At 41.3% G+C, this 17,377-nt stretch overlaps 2 protein-coding genes across 3 annotated transcripts; one reads left to right on the plus strand and one right to left on the minus strand.

Annotated features, from left to right (window-relative positions):
• Positions 1 to 5,125: 5,125 nt before the first annotated feature.
• LOC125750459 (F-box/LRR-repeat protein 14-like) lies at positions 5,126 to 6,061 on the minus strand. The gene has a single exon (XM_049028293.1). It carries the CDS (start codon positions 6,059 to 6,061, stop codon positions 5,126 to 5,128), a length of 936 nt encoding a protein of 311 aa, XP_048884250.1.
• Positions 5,945 to 16,533, plus strand: LOC125746012 (aldo-keto reductase family 1 member B1-like). Of its 2 annotated transcripts, none has more exons than XM_049019522.1 (10): positions 5,945 to 6,205; positions 9,495 to 9,662; positions 10,315 to 10,431; positions 10,926 to 11,003; positions 11,110 to 11,232; positions 14,520 to 14,626; positions 14,996 to 15,077; positions 15,155 to 15,238; positions 15,667 to 15,749; positions 16,028 to 16,533. In XM_049019522.1, exons 1-10 carry the CDS (start codon positions 6,167 to 6,169, stop codon positions 16,068 to 16,070), a joined length of 924 nt encoding a protein of 307 aa, XP_048875479.1. In that variant the 5' UTR covers positions 5,945 to 6,166; the 3' UTR covers positions 16,071 to 16,533. The 2 variants fall into 2 exon arrangements, with proteins under 2 accessions (XP_048875479.1, XP_048875468.1); XM_049019511.1 differs by lacking the exon at positions 5,945 to 6,205 and adding an exon at positions 8,795 to 9,008.
• Positions 16,534 to 17,377: the final 844 nt, after the last annotated feature.

Consider the following 17,377-nt stretch of genomic DNA (forward strand, 5'->3'; position numbering starts at 1 on the left):
GCAATATTGCTGTAACTTGAGATTGGCGGCTTTCTTTGGTTCATGGCTAAAAGTAGCAGCACGCTCCCCGTCGGGGAATTGAACCCCGGTCTCCCGCGTGACAGGCGGGGATACTCACCACTATACTAACGAGGAGTGAGGTAAAGGTCACATCTGCCCAAAGGTCCCCCATGGCTGTGGTATACTTACGTGTTCCTCACATTCCATTGTGTTTGCTGCTCTGATACCAGCATGACGGCAAAGGAAATCTATTAAACTTTACTCAGTGGAAGCATCTCTATTAAGACAAGATGAACCTACTGGTGAGATCTTGCATTTTGGTTTCACAGTTCCATTCGATTATTGCTTGCTCATTTAGATCAGTGATTCAAATGGGGATTTGGGAATGACTCACACCTATTCTCTGTTTCATACGGACACACACCCTACTTTCTTTCCCCCAATATACCATAATAAATGAGATTTAAACTGATCTCCTAAGGAATGGGATGGTGAAGGCTCCTTGGCTCGATTAAGACCCTTGCTGTAATGTGGATAATCTAGCGCTTTCATTTCATTACAAAGGATTCCAAACGGGCCAACATGCTAGAATTTTCCATTTTCTTCCACGTGTCGGCTGTTTTCTATGCAAAATGAGACACGTCTCAAAGTTCCCCTAAGAACCAGCAGGAATGCCATGCCAGGTAAGTCAAGGTTGACGGGGGTCCATTGGCTACCCTGAAGAAGCAGCGGCATTCTATCTTGGTCCCATGGTGTAATGGCCAGCACTCTGGGCTTTGAATCCAGTGATCCGAGTTCAAGTCTCGGTGGGACCTGCTGCTCGAAAGGTTGCCAAATGCATTATGTGTGTAAAGGAACGATGCCTGTTGCCTTAACAGCATGGGCCTATGTGTTCTTACTTCTTTGCTCCTCATTTTTTGGATTGTCCTGCTTCCTCTGGCTCCATTCATCTCAACCTAGTCAACGGCAATATTGCTGTAACTTGAGTTTGGTGGCTTTCTTTGGTTCATGGCTAAAAGTAGCAGCACGCTCCCCGTCGGGGAATCGAACCCCGGTCTCCCGCGTGACAGGCGGGGATACTCACCACTATACTAACGAGGAGTGAGGTAAAGGTCACATCTGCCCAAAGGTCCCCCATGGCTGTGGTATACTTACGTGTTCCTCACATTCCATTGTGTTTGCTGCTCTGATACCAGCATGACGGCAAAGGAAATCTATTAAACTTTACTCAGTGGAAGCATCTCTATTAAGACAAGATGAACCTACTGGTGAGATCTTGCATTTTGGTTTCACAGTTCCATTCGATTATTGCTTGCTCATTTAGATCAGTGATTCAAATGGGGATTTGGGAATGACTCACACCTATTCTCTGTTTCATACGGACACACACCCTACTTTCTTTCCCCCAATATACCATAATAAATGAGATTTAAACTGATCTCCTAAGGAATGGGATGGTGAAGGCTCCTTGGCTCGATTAAGACCCTTGCTGTAATGTGGATAATCTAGCGCTTTCATTTCATTACAAAGGATTCCAAACGGGCCAACATGCTAGAATTTTCCATTTTCTTCCACGTGTCGGCTGTTTTCTATTCAAAATGAGACACGTCTCAAAGTTTCCCTAAGAACCAGCAGGAATGCCATGCCAGGTAAGTCAAGGTTGACGGGGGTCCATTGGCTACCCTGAAGAAGCAGTGGCATTCTATCTTGGTCCCATGGTGTAATGGCCAGCACTCTGGGCTTTGAATCCAGTGATCCGAGTTCAAGTCTCGGTGGGACCTGCTGCTCGAAAGGTTGCCAAATGCATTATGTTTGTAAAGGAACGATGCCTGTTGCCTTAACAGCATGGGCCTATGTGTTCTTACTTCTTTGCTCCTCATTTTTTGGATTGTCCTGCTTCCTCTGGCTCCATTCATCTCAACCTAGTCAACGGCAATATTGCTGTAACTTGAGTTTGGTGGCTTTCTTTGGTTCATGGCTAAAAGTAGCAGCACGCTCCCCGTCGGGGAATCGAACCCCGGTCTCCCGCGTGACAGGCGGGGATACTCACCACTATACTAACGAGGAGTGAGGTAAAGGTCACATCTGCCCAAAGGTCCCCCATGGCTGTGGTATACTTACGTGTTCCTCACATTCCATTGTGTTTGCTGCTCTGATACCAGCATGACGGCAAAGGAAATCTGCTTGTCCTGCTTCCTCTGGCTCCATTCATCTCAACCTAGTCAACGGCAATATTGCTGTAACTTGAGATTGGCGGCTTTCTTTGGTTCACGGCTGTGTGTGATAAGCCAGTGCTGTGTAGGATATGCTTTAGCCCTATGAATCTGACCAGCTTAAGTGGTTAGAAGCATAGTCTTACCATTCTGTAGATGGTAAAATTTTCATGGAAATTCAATGCTCGATGCTACACTATGCTCTCCAGGGAAACAAACCTGTAATATCATTATCATACATTTAGTTATTCAACTACCATAGTATTGGTCACGTATTCTTTGAAGAAATACATTCCCTGGAACTACAGAATCCTAAACGGCAAGTTATACAAAAAAATCAAAAGATGTCACAGCAGTTGAGTGAGGACCATATGGGATTGATGAAATCTTACCATCTCCAGTTAATATTTGGCTAACCTTACATTTTAATTTAGGTTAATTAAATTTAATTTATTAACAATAAAACTCCGATACGCATGTATATGAAAGTTTTACTTGTACGTATGTGTATAGGCATATATGTTTCACAATAAGGCAAGTTAAAATCATGTTACTTTTAAAGGTACACTATATTGCCAAAAGTATTGGGACACCCCTCCAAATCATTGAATTCAAGCATGGTACCGTGATAGGATGCCATCTGTGCAATAAGTCCATTTGTGAAATTTCCTCGCTACTAAATATTCCACACTTAACTGTTAGTGGTATTATAATGAAGTGGAAGCAATTGGGAACAACAGCAATACAGCTATAAAATGGTAGGCCACGTAAAATCACACAGCGGGGACAACGCATGCTGTGGCATACCATTTCATGCTTCCAAATTGTGGGAACAGTTTGGGGATGGCCCCTTCCTGTTCCAACGTGACCGCGCACCAGTGCACATGGATGAGCGAGTCTGGTGTAGAGGAACTTGACTGTCCTGCACAGGGCCCTTACCTCAACCCGACAGAACACCATTGGAGTGAATTACAGTAGAGACTGCAAGCCAGGCCTTCTCATCCAACATCAGTGCCTCATAAATGCTCTCCTGGAAGAATGGTCAAAAATCCCCATAAACACACTCCTAAACCTTGCGGACAACCTTCCCAGAAGAGCTGAACCTATTACAGCTGCACAAGGTGGGACAACTCCATATTAAAGCCTATGTATTAAGAATGGGATATCATTAAAGTTCATGTGTGTGCATCTTTTCTTCTACTTTTGGCAATATGCACTGAAAAGTGCATTTCAGTTAATGAAAAGAGAACATATTAAATGGTAAATTTATCTATTGGTTAGATAAACTTTACTCAAGACTAGGAGTTATGGTGCACAAACCTAAAGTTCTGCAACAGGTAATTGAAAAATAAAAACATATTAACAAATGTTCTCCCAATGCGAGTCATCTGTTGTATTTAAATAGCTATGGACAAGCAACCTCATAGCTTCAGAAATCAAGAGCCTCCACCTAACTTTGCTGCAACCCTGTCAAGTGTCAGCGATATAAAAATTTTAATTTTACACCAATAAAATTAAGAAAAAACATCAAATGACACACTGAGAACCATCACTGGATAAGGGGTTGCAGAAAATGGACCATTTATACAGCAGAAATCATGGTTGTTCATCTATGCTGATATTTTAAACATTGAAACTCTAATCATTTTATCAAAGATATGTTTATAAACTTTATAAATCAGTAAATAACCTACCATTCAAAAATCTGCAGGGTATGCAGCAATCTGTTCTACAAGCATACGAAAAATGACTTGCATTATTTTAGATGCAGCTTACAGTGTTACACTATGCTGTTTAGTTACCCCATTTAGTCCTTAAAGTTATGCCATAAAACTAAAGACTTTCTCACGGTGTAAAGTTTATTTTCAGAGGAATTTAAAGTCAGTGGGATAAGTGATCTCAATTTATGCTGTATAACGTAACTTAAACACACTACAAAGTAAACCCAGACACTACTTTTCAAAAAATACTTAATATTCTGCTTTATTACATAAATAAATTTGCATTTCACTGTAAGAATATAAAACTATTTCAGCTGGAGTCTTCTGTTACAAATATGCATACAGTACATTTAAAACATAGCATCTCTTCAGCAGGACTCAGATGTTGCAGATCAACATATTCACTTTCCATCATTAATGAAGAAGAAAAAACTTTTCGGTTTAATTTTTCAAAGGGACACTAGACAAACCTGAACACAACACACAGGGAAATTACTCGGGAAATGGACTGATTTCATGTAAGGGCACCAAAATAAGAAGTCACTTCAATTTGAAGTATGATGCCATGAATTTCAACTATTCATTTTAAACAAATCTGCTCAGACAAGCATAAATACATCATCAGAAGAGACTCCATATTCAAAGCTAGAAAATCAAGGCCTGGACGACTACAACGTCTTAAAATATAGGCTTTCGTAATTTAAAAATAATTACAATAATAATCCGCTTTCACATACTTCACGAATGTTTTTAAAAAAAACTTGTTTGCAGGATTGGCATACATTTAAAAATTAAATTAGAGACCGATCATTCTTGCTCCCCCCCCCCCTAGAGGAAACTGTGGGGGAGGGGAAACTCATAGGCACAATTCGTGTATTTAAGGAAAAAGATTTCTAGCTAAACAAAACGAGGTAGCCAAAATATTCAAAACGCGATAACAACGTCAGTCAACTCCGTATTGCAACTTTTAAAGGCATTTAAACTACCTCATTATTTTGTCTATTGTTATATGGAGCATAAGTTAAATGAGACGATTTTCCCGTTTATATTAAAAAAAACTCACAGTTGTAATTTCATTAGGAAAATAGTAATTTGACAATAGCTATTACTACTCAGGAAAATGTGTTGTTTAAATACTTAACCCCCCCCCTCGCTCCTTCGTCTGCAAAGCCTTTAAAATGGCAGGTTTCATCACACTTTTTCACCCTCGGTCATCTGCCAGAGTCCCAAGTTCAAAACTTTAAGGCAGGGCAGCTGCGTTATGCGCTCCAGACCCCGTTTGGTGATCTTTGTGCAGCCGTAGAGGTCGATCCCCGTCAGCTGACTCAGGTGGTCCGCGATCAGCTCCAGGCCCTTGTCGGTGATCCGAACACACTGGCCGATATTCAATGTCCGCAGCTCATGCATCTGGCGTACCATTCTGTTGATGCCGTCGTCGCTTATGTGACAGGAACACAGCGACAGCGACTTCAGCTGGTATAGGCCCTGGGCCACATAAGCCATGCTCTGATCGCCGATCTTATCGCAGAATGACACGTCCAGACCCGACAAGCGCAGAGTGCCCATGGCCAGATGCATGGTGCCCGTGTCGCTTATGTTGTCGCAGGAGCGCAGATTAAGGCTCCACAGGCTGGTCATGTGGGAGAGGTGGATCATGCCGGCATCCGAGATACCGCCGCAAAAACTTAGGTTAAGGACTCGCAGCTTGGTCAGGCCTTTGGAGATGTGCTTGAGGGATAAGTCCGTCAACTTCTGGCAGTCCTGCAGGGTCAGGTACTCCAGATTGAGGCAGCCCTCAGCCGCGCTGCGAGTCATGCCGGACAGATGACCGATACCCACATCCGACACATGCCGGCAGCTACGGAGGTTCAGGGTGTTCAGCCGGTGCAAGCCCCAAGCGATGAGTAACAGGCCAGTATTGGTGATATTGCTGCAGCCACCTAGCTCCAGTACCTCCAGATTTTTCAAGTACTGAGCGATTCTGCCCAGACTAGAGTCTGTGATCTGTTTACACAGGCTTAAGTTCAGCACTCGCAAGGAAGATATATCCTGGACAAAGGCATGCCCGAGGCCATTATCCGTTAAGTTATAACAGCCACTCAGATTCAGGCTTTCGATATTTGGCATTCCTTGGATCACGTAGCTCAGGCTGCGTCGCAAGCTGAGGATCTGCACCCTCCTGATCCCCCGGGTCTGCAGGCTGGGGAAAAGGGACGGGTTAGCCCTCCGGAGATGCAGCTTCGCCTCGACCCCTCTCCAGACCGACTTGTGGTAAGACGCGTCCCTCCAAGCCGTGCAAACTTGGGCCACCCGTCCTTTGTCCCTTACGTCCAAATAACTGAAAATCATGGCCAAGATCTCCGGGAAGAGGCACAAAACGTGCGTCTCCATCTTCAACGCGCAGTCCTTGCCGTCACTTTCGTCGAAGGTCTCGCCTTTCAGCCAAAAAAACGTATTTTCATAGCTCCCCTCCTTTCTCTTTTCATTTATTCCCGTTCAAACGTACTAGCTCCATGCCCCACGTGACCGTCCGGGCTGCGCAGACGGATTCAAATACTAGAAAAATCCACTCCGATACAAACCATAACATAAAGCAGACATCAGGCATCGCGGTCCCTTCCATTGCCAGATAACCTCTCTCGTTTGTGCCGGGGATCCTGGCCACGGTACATTTTTAAGGGTTTCTAAAACACATGTAATCCCGAAAGATGTCAGGACGGCGTGGGCTCCCGTTACCATCCCAGTGGCGAGAGACGGAACGCAGGGTTCTGTTAGCACTGCCTGGCCGACGGGCCTACGGCTGCTGCCGCCGCTGCCTTTGTCTGCTTCTTTCAAACTGCCCTGGGAGGGCCGTGAGCACGGCGGCTAGTAGCGGGGGGATCCGCAACAACTAAGGAATATTTCAAAGGAAGAAAAAGTTTGTTACTTAAAATAATCATAATATTCACCTACAAATGTTAAAAATGAAGTACTACTCGAATTCTAAAATCATACTGTAATCAAATAAATTTTCTGTCATTTCCGTCTTCCCCTATTCATATGACGGTGTTGGTTTTTCCCCAAGTCAGCTGGCACAGTGAAATAGTACCTCTGGAAACTTGCATACTCTGCGTATTGAACGCGGAAAAGTCGAGTCGAAGGGAATATCATATGTAAGATTTTTTTTTTGGCAATTTAACTAAATTTTCATATATATATATATATATATATATATATATATATATATATATATATGAGAGAGAGAGAGAGAAGTACTTGCTTGATGTGCTGTTCTACTGCAAGCACTCAGAGGGTTTCTTGAGTGTATATCCGTGTGTGGTTCTACCATATTGGTTCTGGTGTTTTGGCTGCTCTTTTCAGTGAGGTATGGGTGATAGTTTTAAGGAAAGATATCCATCCATTTTCAGCCGCTTATTCTGGGGGGGGGGGGAGGGTTGAGCCTATCCCAGGCTACACAGCACAAAGCAGAGGCGCACCCAGATCGGATGCCAGTCCATTGCAGAACACCCACCAGGACACATTCACACACTATGAGCAAATGCCAACTGGTCCTTATATAAGAGTATAAGCAATTAGGATATGGATGGATGGATGGATGGATATTTATATAATGCCTAACGTCAGTGAAAATGTATACATAGACACTTGATCATGCTATTGCTCCTCAAATATGTCTGTTTGCTACTGATCGGAGAGAATACTTTTCTTAATGTATTTTGGTCTGTGTTTATCGACATTTTTGAAACTGGAAGTTCTTTATCAAGCATGCAGTGGTTACTGCTGTAGTGTCACAGTAGTCTGTGGAGTTTGCATGTTCACCCAGTGTCAGCCTGGGTTACCTCTGCAAATCCAGAAAAATGCAGTGAATTGTACTGGTGTCTGCAAAATTGCCCAAAGTGAATAGATGTCCTGTCCAGACTTGCCACACCCGAGTACTGGAAAAGTGGTTATAGTAAAAGGTAGAATAAATGTAGCTTGTCTCAGTTAATTTGATATAAAAGTTCCCAGTACAGCACTACAATAAATAAATTACCAAACTGAATAAAATAATTATGCTTGGGTATACTAGATGGCCAGTCCAGGCCTGTTCTGTACCTAGTGCTCAAGGCATGTGCAAGCATGAGTTATTCCCAGCAGATGGCAACAGTTACATTTCCAGTACATCAAAACTGAACACAACACCCCAAATCTATCCATCTTGTTACTTTTAGAGCTGTTTGCCTTTCTTAAGCTTCCTGAAGTCCCAATGATGTACTCCTTGGAAGGACTTCATAGTGGTAGCATAACTATGCAGGAAAAATACGTACTTGTCCAAAGCACACTACATTTAAATTGATTGCATGAATTATTGAAATATTATAATAATTACAATAATTATTCACTAATAATTATTACAATAATAATACGTATTATTCATTATATTAATTATTAGTTTTTATATTTTAATTGACATTTTTCTTATATTTTTTTAGATTTTAATTTGCCACAATTACAGATCAAGCTCTTTATCTATATCAAATGCTCTTTATCTTATACAAAAAATAGAGAAATTGTCTAAAAAATCTTAGTTATTCGCATTCACCGTAAATAAGCAAGAACTGTACATATGAAAAATCGAGCGGTTTCTGCTTACACTCATTATTATGACTCATCAAGACCTACTGCAGATGGAAAAGATATTTTTTATTTTGTGTAACTACATTGATTAGTTCGTGTACGGCTGTAGTCCTGACATCGCTATTTCTATGCGAGAAGCGCATTGAAACCCCGCCTTTTTCTGGACTATACCAACATTCCCTCCGTCTTTGGACTGTACCATTGTTGAAGGTCTCTTTTTGCCGCGCCTCCTATTACTGAAAAATGCCTCAGACTCGACCAATCAAAATTATCGCCCAGCCAGCCTAACCCGCCGGAGTGGTATTTTAGGGACTGATCTCGCCGGCTTTCGCTAACAGCGTTTTAAAGAGTTGTTGGATCGATTCAGATTTATCTTAAGACTGATCTTACAATGGCAAAAGTCATAAAATTGAACACCGGTGCAAACATGCCCATTGTGGGTCTGGGAACGTGGAAGGTTGGTATAACTTTAAATGTTTTATTTAGCTAATGTCTGTGCAGGCTTTTATTTATTTATTTATTTATTTATTTATTTGTTTATTTGTTTATTTATTTAAGTTATAGTCCTCATTTGCATATCTTAATGCCTACAAAAACTACCACTGTCCGAAGCAGTGTAGTGTTTATTAGCTAGGGTTTGCACGTTGTGGGATTATCTTTCTATGCTCTGAGAACAGTTATTTTAAAACAAAATGCATAATAGATACATATATGAAAAAGCGCTTGGATAGCTAAGTATCTGCAAAAACGTTAAATGTTGTGACACTCGTTTGCAGTTCGGGATATCTTTTTATGTATTTTTAAATAAAATATTTCTAACATAACGTTGCGTTAAAAAAGTATTATTTAAATAACTAGAATAATTTATGCGGAGGAACGTATCATTCCGTCGTATTTCCACATTACTTCTGACGAACACTTTTTTCTCATGTGCATGAGTTAGTCGGGAAAAGGAAAAGTGACCGAGGCGGTGAAGGCTGCAATCAAAGCCGGGTACCGTCACATCGACGGGGCGTACGTCTACCAGAATGAAAAGGAGGTGGGAGAAGGAATTCATGCCATGATCAAGGAGGGGGTGGTGAAAAGAGAGGATCTCTTTGTGGTCAGTAAGGTGAGAATGAAACTTGCCAGACCTACCTGCTCACTTCTGATGGCTTTCTGTGGATTTGCGTATCTGTGGCTAGAGAACTAGTAGAAGATACCAAGGGTAGGCAATTGAAATTTAAAATAACCAATTTTAAAGGATTCAACAGCTACAAATCAAAAGCAAGGTTTTGCACATGTCACTCTATTGTATTGGCTCCAGAATTCTCCCTGCTATTCTAACCCTTCTCCTGAGCCAGTCTATTGCTAAATTACCTTATTAATAATAAGTAGGTGACAATGTAGTTCTAGCTAGTAAAAATGATTCCACATGTAATCCACAAGATTTAAAGGCAAAATGTAATATTTGTATGTTCTATTTAACATGAATGACCCACAATTCTGAATTCACGTTGTCTACTTAAACTGTCGTCATAAAACTTGACACTGCCCTCAAACCATTTATAGTCTTGCTACTCATCACCTGCAGGAATTAAACAAGGCAACCTTTTTCATTCAGTCATGAATTAACATATTCAGTCTTCTTCACCACAAAGGGTACCATTCCTCAAATTAAAATATTGCACCCAGGCAAATAGGAATAGCTGTGTTGTGAAACGAGTGTCAGATTGTAATCGCTTCGCAATCGAAATCCCCCCTTCAATGGATCTGCTTTACAGCTGTGGTGCACATTTCATGAGAAGTCCATGGTGAAGGAAGTTTGCCAGAAGACACTGAGTGACCTTCAGCTGGATTACTTGGACCTTTATCTGGTGCATTGGCCCATGGGTTTTCAGGTATGGAAAATGTGAAATCGACCTGGGGTCACAGGGGGGACCAGAGCCTATCCCAGGAACCAACCCTGGGCAGTCACTCTCACGGGGCAATCTTAGTCACCAGTTAACCTACCGTGTACACTTTTGGATTAAAGGAGGCTCTGGCCAAAACCCATGCAAACACAGGGGGAGCATGCAAAGTCCACACAGAAAGGTCCTATGCCCAGTCAGGGAACTGAACCCAGAACCTTCTTGCTGTGAGGCAGCAGCACTAATCACTGCGCCACGGTGTCTCCCGATTTAATATCCATAATTATAACAACTCGGTGGCAATGTAGTTCTAGCTACTAAAAATGCCTTTCAGAATGTGTGAGTGTGTGGCCTGCTCTGGACTGGAGTCCTGTCGGTTCTCCCAAACTACTGGATAGGTTATTATGGAAAATGGATGGAGGTGCGTGTGACTGTTTCCTGGAAGATATCACCTCTTATATTTTAATGATTGTTTTGCTTTCCAGGCTGGGGAAGAGCTTTTTCCTCTGGACAGCGAAGGGTTAACTATTTCTGACAACACAAGCTATTTGGGAACCTGGGAGGTCAGTGAGAATGGAGAAGAATTGCCGTCGCTTAGAAAAGGTCAACTTGCGTAACTGATGGATTATTGTTGAAGTTTCATTTGCATTTGCTTGTGCTCTTTCATAGGGAATGGAGGAGCTGGTCGATGCAGGTTTGGTGAAAGCCATTGGAATCTCCAACTTCAATCGAGGGCAGATCGAGGCTTTGCTGAGCAAACCAGGCCTTAAGTACAAGCCAGCTATCAACCAGGTACTGCGGTGCTTCCTCACGATGCTTACTCACGATGCTTACTCGATGTATTCATCCTAACATTTGTCCATAGATGTGCTATGCACAGTGTCCTGAGGCACTTCCACACTGAAGTTCTGGGACATGGTCCCTGGTTACAAGTCCTTGGACTGTCTCAGCCAGGGACTTTTGTAGCTCTTGGCCAGTTTCATGCGTCACACTTACACCACACAACAGGAACTGGGACCTTTATGCTAAATAAACATGGGAAACACAAAAAGCTCATAGGTTAAACTTCACACATACTACAAAACTAGTCACAATCAAAACAGGATGCGGCTTTTTATTAAAATTTAATTTATGCAACCCATAACATGTTTATTTCATTATTAAATCTGATTAGTAGATAAGTCTTTCTTTTCCACAGAATACAAATATGATGTGACGTTATTACACTAATGAGCGCAGGCAAGTTTCACTGCCAGCACCAATGATATTACATGAAAGCATGTTAGTTATTGATTGAATTTTCCAATGCAGAAATATCAAGATGCAAGAAAAATGTGATTTATTTTTTTTTTTTACGTTCCCTCTGCATTAAATGTAATTGCGGTACAAAACTAATTTGCTTTTGCTCTGCTAATTCTTTTCCCTGGACTACTGCGTAACTTTCAAATTAGTACTGGCGCTTATGGTCAACCAGCCAGCAAGGTATTGCTCTAAGCACCTTCCCAGTAGTTCATGTTCAAGCACAAAGTACCTAGAATGTACAAAAATTGTACTTGTGGTCTTGGCAAAACCAGCCACGTTTTCTGTGTTTGAGTATTGGATCTCGTCTTCGGCAATGTAAAATGGGTACATGAGAACACAAGTATGGCGAAGTATGTATGGTGAGAAGCATCCCTTAAATTGCCTTCCAAGAATGGACTTGGGGTGCAATGAATCATGGAACTGGTCTCATTTGGTGAGGACGCAACCGACGTATCCTTGATGTTTGTGGTGAGGCAAGAACAAATCCATGCGTTTTTACCGTACTCTGTACTTCTGTTCTTGAATATTGGCAATGGAAGATATAAGAACACAAGTACGGTTCGAGTATGTTGACAAACATATTGACAAACACCTGTAGCTGGAGTAGGGACTGAAACAGAGTTCCAGAACTGCCTACGAGGAACTACAACCGTGCCAAATGTCTGGTTCTGGAAAAAGGTTCTGGTTCCTGAAAATAGTTTCTGCAGTGTGAAAGTGCCTCTGGTGTAGGTAAAACTAGGAGAAAAATGCACGCATTCATAAATAAATTGGTTAATTGTGTCTTCTGTGGGGATATAAGCAATGATACTGAGGTTCTATTTTATTCACTCACATTATTGTTTGTTTATAGTAGTTTATGGGTACTGTTTTAACCTTTCACATGGTACGTAAGAACACATGGTAAAATTGAGGAATCTGGCAAGCTGGATGGTGATGGAACAGCTGCTACCCAATTTGCTGTCTATCAAGACGAGTATATAGAAGGTATAGCGCTTCCTGCTTGAGTACTTAGTGAAACTGATACTGTATTTTGAAATTCTGAGAATGAACTGAATCGGTAAAATCTGTCATGCTACATAATCAGTGTTTTGTAGAAATTTAATATTTCTTTTACTCATTCTGCAGTATCATGTTAAACATAGGACATTATAGTAGGGCTTCCACAGTGATGGAATTTCTCTGCGGTGATTTAGGGTGGCTCACCAACCATGACATTTCAAAAAACAAGCTGAATTATTCAAACATAGATAAAATGACCTCAGTGTGACATCATTGCTGTTTTCTTTTTTTTTTGGCACAAATTTGCAAATTGAGTCAAAATTCTTTAAAGTGCAATCCACTGCTATTCAGTGCACTAACTGGCATTTCAGTGCACTAACTGGCATTTCAGTGCACTAACTGGCATTTCAGTGCACTAACTGGCATTTTGCACATGGCACACCATAGGTACACATTTATTGAACAGTTTAAAATATAAAATGTGAAAACCTAAATGGCACATAATGAGCAGTTCAAAATGCTGTCAGTAGACATCTTTGCCCGTTCAGGTGGACGTGGTTGATCCATCCCCATGAAGTTGTCTGTAAGCGGTTTGCTGAAAAAAGCAAAAATTTAGTTAAGTTCATGTAGTCTCCTTGAATGGAGGAATTTGCCTCTGTTCAATGTAAAATCAGGTTGGCTACAGCCTATAACTTTTTAAAAAAAAATATTAAAACATGCTCATAAAGTATTACTACAATCAAAATCTGCAGTTTATTGCATATCTCTGCTGTCCATGTGGCAGTCCAGAATGTAAAAAAATATCACATCACACACTGTCCCCCTTTGTAGTTGGCACAATAATCCACTTGCATATTGAGCTGCTAACAGTTAGGTCCCCCACTTTATGGAGATACTGTATTAAGCAATATTTTAAGATATTTGTATTTTTACCATGCCAATCCATATGGACAGAATTATAATTCTGCTTAATGAACAGTTTTGGAAGCTTTCAGTGAACGCTCTGAACAAACTTAAACGCCATTAAACTCGGTTTACAGCAGTTTACAGTGGCGTTGTACATGTACATTTACAGCATTTGGCAGATGCCCTTAGCCAGAGTGACTTACAGAAGTGTTTCAAGACGCTGTGATGAATTTTTCCGATACTAGCTCAATAAGGACCCAGGCTATGAATACCATCTATCAGAAAACTCTGAGGAAGTGCAAGAATTTTTTTTTTCCACACACACACACACACACACACACACACACACACACACACACACACACACACATACACATACACATACACAAGGAAAAGAGCTGGGTAAGAATACAGAGTACTACTTCAGGTATTTCTGAAAAAGGAAAGTTTTGAGTTGTCGCTTGAAGACAGCCAAGGTTTCCGCTGTTCGGACATTAAGGGGGAGTTCATTCCACCAACTAGGCGCCAGGACAGAGAAGAGACGAGATGTGTGTCGTCCTTGTGCCTTGAGGGGTGGTGGGGCCAGTCGAGCAGTGCTTTTGTGTTGTAGCAACACAAAATTAAGTTTTCTGTGATAGATATAATTAGCACTACCAGCTTCTCTCAGCCACCTTTCTAATCAAGATTAATAACTTGATAAAACATTTCAAAGAGATAACGGAAGATGAGTCGTAGAAAACAGCCAAAGCTATTAAAAGTTTGAGAGCATTACTGTGTATGTGTGACTATTAGAAGGTACTCCCTGTGTGTGTGTGTCTGTGTGTCTGTGTGTGTACAGGAAGGCGTTCCTTTATGTGTGTCTCTTCCTCCAGATCGAGTGCCACCCGTATCTGAACCAGGAGAAGCTGATTGCCTACTGCCACTCCCAGGGAATCTCTGTGACTGCATATAGTCCCCTGGGCTCCCCAGACAGGCCATGGTGAGGAAATTCAGTTAATGTGGTGGTGGGGAGCAGGAATAGAGCTGCCTGACTGTGTGGTCTTGGTCATCTGTGACTTAACAGGTCCATAGATGTTTATGTAATCCAGGGGAGGCCAGCCTTATCCGCAAACGGCCAGTGTGTATGCGAGGTTTTGGGATAACTTTCAGGTCAGCTGTTCAAACACAGGTGCGAGGACTCTTCAGCCAGCCAGTCAGTCCTCTCATTAGTAATCTAATTAGGGAGTTGCAGCGAAACCCACATACCCAACGGCCCTTTCTTGATAAGGCTGGCCACCCCTGATGTAATCTGATGTGATGTGAGCTGTAGTGCAGCTGTGATCCTGCTGCTGGTTTTATTTACCCTCAGGGCCAAACCGGAGGACCCTTCTCTGCTGGATGACCCTAATATCAAAGCCATAGCGGAGAAACACAAAAAGACCTCTGCTCAGGTCAGTGAAAGGTGTACTACACTCTGTTGTGGGGTGTCATTCACTATTGCACAGTGTTCTTCTTGCCACTTGTATAGGTGCTGATCCGGTTCCAGATCCAGCGGAATGTAATAGTTATTCCCAAGTCTGTGACACCACAACGCATAGAGGAAAACTTCCAGGTAACAATATCATACAGAGAAGTTTCAGTGCATGTACCAAATTTTTTTTTTTTTTTTTTTTAATTAAAACTAGCAATTCGCACTGTTGCCAGTTCAAAATAGGTGGCTTTCTTCAGACAGAGGAACAAATGCATTGATTAGGCTAATTGTTTCTTAAATGTTTGTGGTCCTGTGGGTTCAAATGAGTCTATTCAGTAATAATCAGTCAAATAAAAACAAAGTGTAGCCACATAACTGTAAGACCATTGAATGATATAGCACCTTATGTTGTAATGAAGATTTTATATCATTGACAGAGTATATTCTTCAGTGAGTGTAATTTCTGTTTTCTTTTCATAGTCATTTTCTGTGTCACAAAAGTTGGAATATATTTTTCTAATCCTCGATGTTGAAAAGCAAAAAAATAAATATATATGCTATTGCTACAGGTCTTTGATTTTGAACTCGATGATGACGAGATGAAGACCATCCTAGAATTTGACCGGAATTGGAGAGTCTGTTCCATGCAGTGGTAAGTCAGCTTGTCCAATCCTCTTTACACTGCTTCTGGTGAAGCACCGTCTTTGCATATTTAGACATTGTGCTCTTCATGAATCACGTCCTTCACAGATCCTACCGGTAACGTTAACTGAGAACCACACTCGACATCGTAACCCTTTAATGTATAATTTCTTACAGTGCCATTTTATCCAGATGTTTACACTGGTCTGTTATCTACAGTAATGTGTACCAGTCGGATTGCTTGAATTATTAGGATTTTCAGTTTGTTCTGTGTTTTCCTTTCCTCAGGGGAGTGAAGCACCAGGACTACCCATTCCATGCTGAATACTGAGCCAAGAAGCCATATCTGCTGTCACTGCATTTTATTTCGCTATTTGTATTTTCCCTGTAACTTGCAAAATTTTGTGATTAATGGCAATTAAATAGTTGTTTGACAACCCTATTTATAGTATAATGCCCTCCGTTTTCTAATTGTCATCTGTTTATCCAGCCTTTTCACTTGCATGTGGTATTTTCGTGGAAATAATTAGCACCATCATTTAGACTTAAGTCTTAATTTGGACTGTATCAATTAGCATCTTGTTCATTTGACTTCGTCTACCAGACCCTGGAGGATGGGCTCCCCCTTTGAGTCTGGTTCCTCCCAAGGATTATTCCTTCTAGGGAGGTTTTCCTTGCCACTTTCTTCTGGCTTGCTCATTGGGGGCTTTGGGCAGGGACAATGTAAAGCCTTTTAAGACAATGTAATGTTGTGAAAATGCACTACACAAATAAAATTGAATCAATCTATACAAGCTGAAGTTAAAATGTTTTCTTAAAATATACTTCCTTTATACATTATTTTGGGGATTCAGTGTGTAAATATGATTGTAAGTTTTAATGTTGGGTGCAATTATTCACAGGAAACTGAGACTAGTAAGTTAAAAGAATAAACGATTCACAATAACTGATTCACAGCCCTAATTTCTATACAAGACTTCATAACACAAATAATATTTCATGTCTATCTTGTAAGGGTACACTTGGGTTTCCTAAAAGTCCGCTTGGACTTTTGAACAGACATAAAGCAAGACCATCTGATTTTCTTAGAACACTCAAGCTAAACCACACGAATACATCCTCAAGCCTTCTGCCACTGAGTTGTTACATGACGTCGCTATAATCCTTAAATTGTGTATAGCGGTGGTCGCCAATATGTCAATCATGAGCTACTGCTGAGGTTGGGCAAACATTGCTGCTACCTGAAGGCCAGCATAGAAAGTCTGAAGAATACCAATTCATCTCTGCTTAACCCTCATATTTATACTTGGTTATTTCTATAATACTGCATTACCTCCACTTACTGCCAGTTTTGTACACCATAGAAATCTATGTTTATTATGCATTGTCTAATATTTATAATTTGTTGTGTTTTCTCTGTTTTGTCTATTAAACCTATGTCCCTTTTTACAGTCTGTGGCTAGGCAACCTTATATACATGCAATCTTGCCATTTATAACTTGAAATCAGTTTTTTTTTTAACTTCACATATGTACATATCCATCCATCCATCCATTTTCCAAACCGCTTATCCTACTGGGTCGTGGGGGGTCCGGGGCCTATCCCGGAAGCAATGGGCACGAGGCAGGGAACAACCCA

The sequence above is a fragment of the Brienomyrus brachyistius genome, chromosome 1 (assembly GCF_023856365.1).
Source record: "Brienomyrus brachyistius isolate T26 chromosome 1, BBRACH_0.4, whole genome shotgun sequence".
NCBI lineage: Eukaryota > Metazoa > Chordata > Actinopteri > Osteoglossiformes > Mormyridae > Brienomyrus > Brienomyrus brachyistius.

Excerpts from the sequence above, each read along its gene's own strand:
- LOC125750459 (XM_049028293.1), bottom strand. The coding sequence starts at position 6,061 with ATGCCAAATATCGAAAGCCTGAATCTGAGTGGCTGTTATAACTTAACG.
- LOC125746012 (XM_049019511.1), top strand. The coding sequence starts at position 8,943 with ATGGCAAAAGTCATAAAATTGAACACCGGTGCAAACATGCCCATTGTG. Across the intron at positions 10,432-10,925 it reads ATTGGCCCATGGGTTTTCAG|GCTGGGGAAGAGCTTTTTCC; the intron begins GTATGGAAAATG and ends TTTGCTTTCCAG. Across the intron at positions 15,078-15,154 it reads ACAAAAAGACCTCTGCTCAG|GTGCTGATCCGGTTCCAGAT; the intron begins GTCAGTGAAAGG and ends CCACTTGTATAG.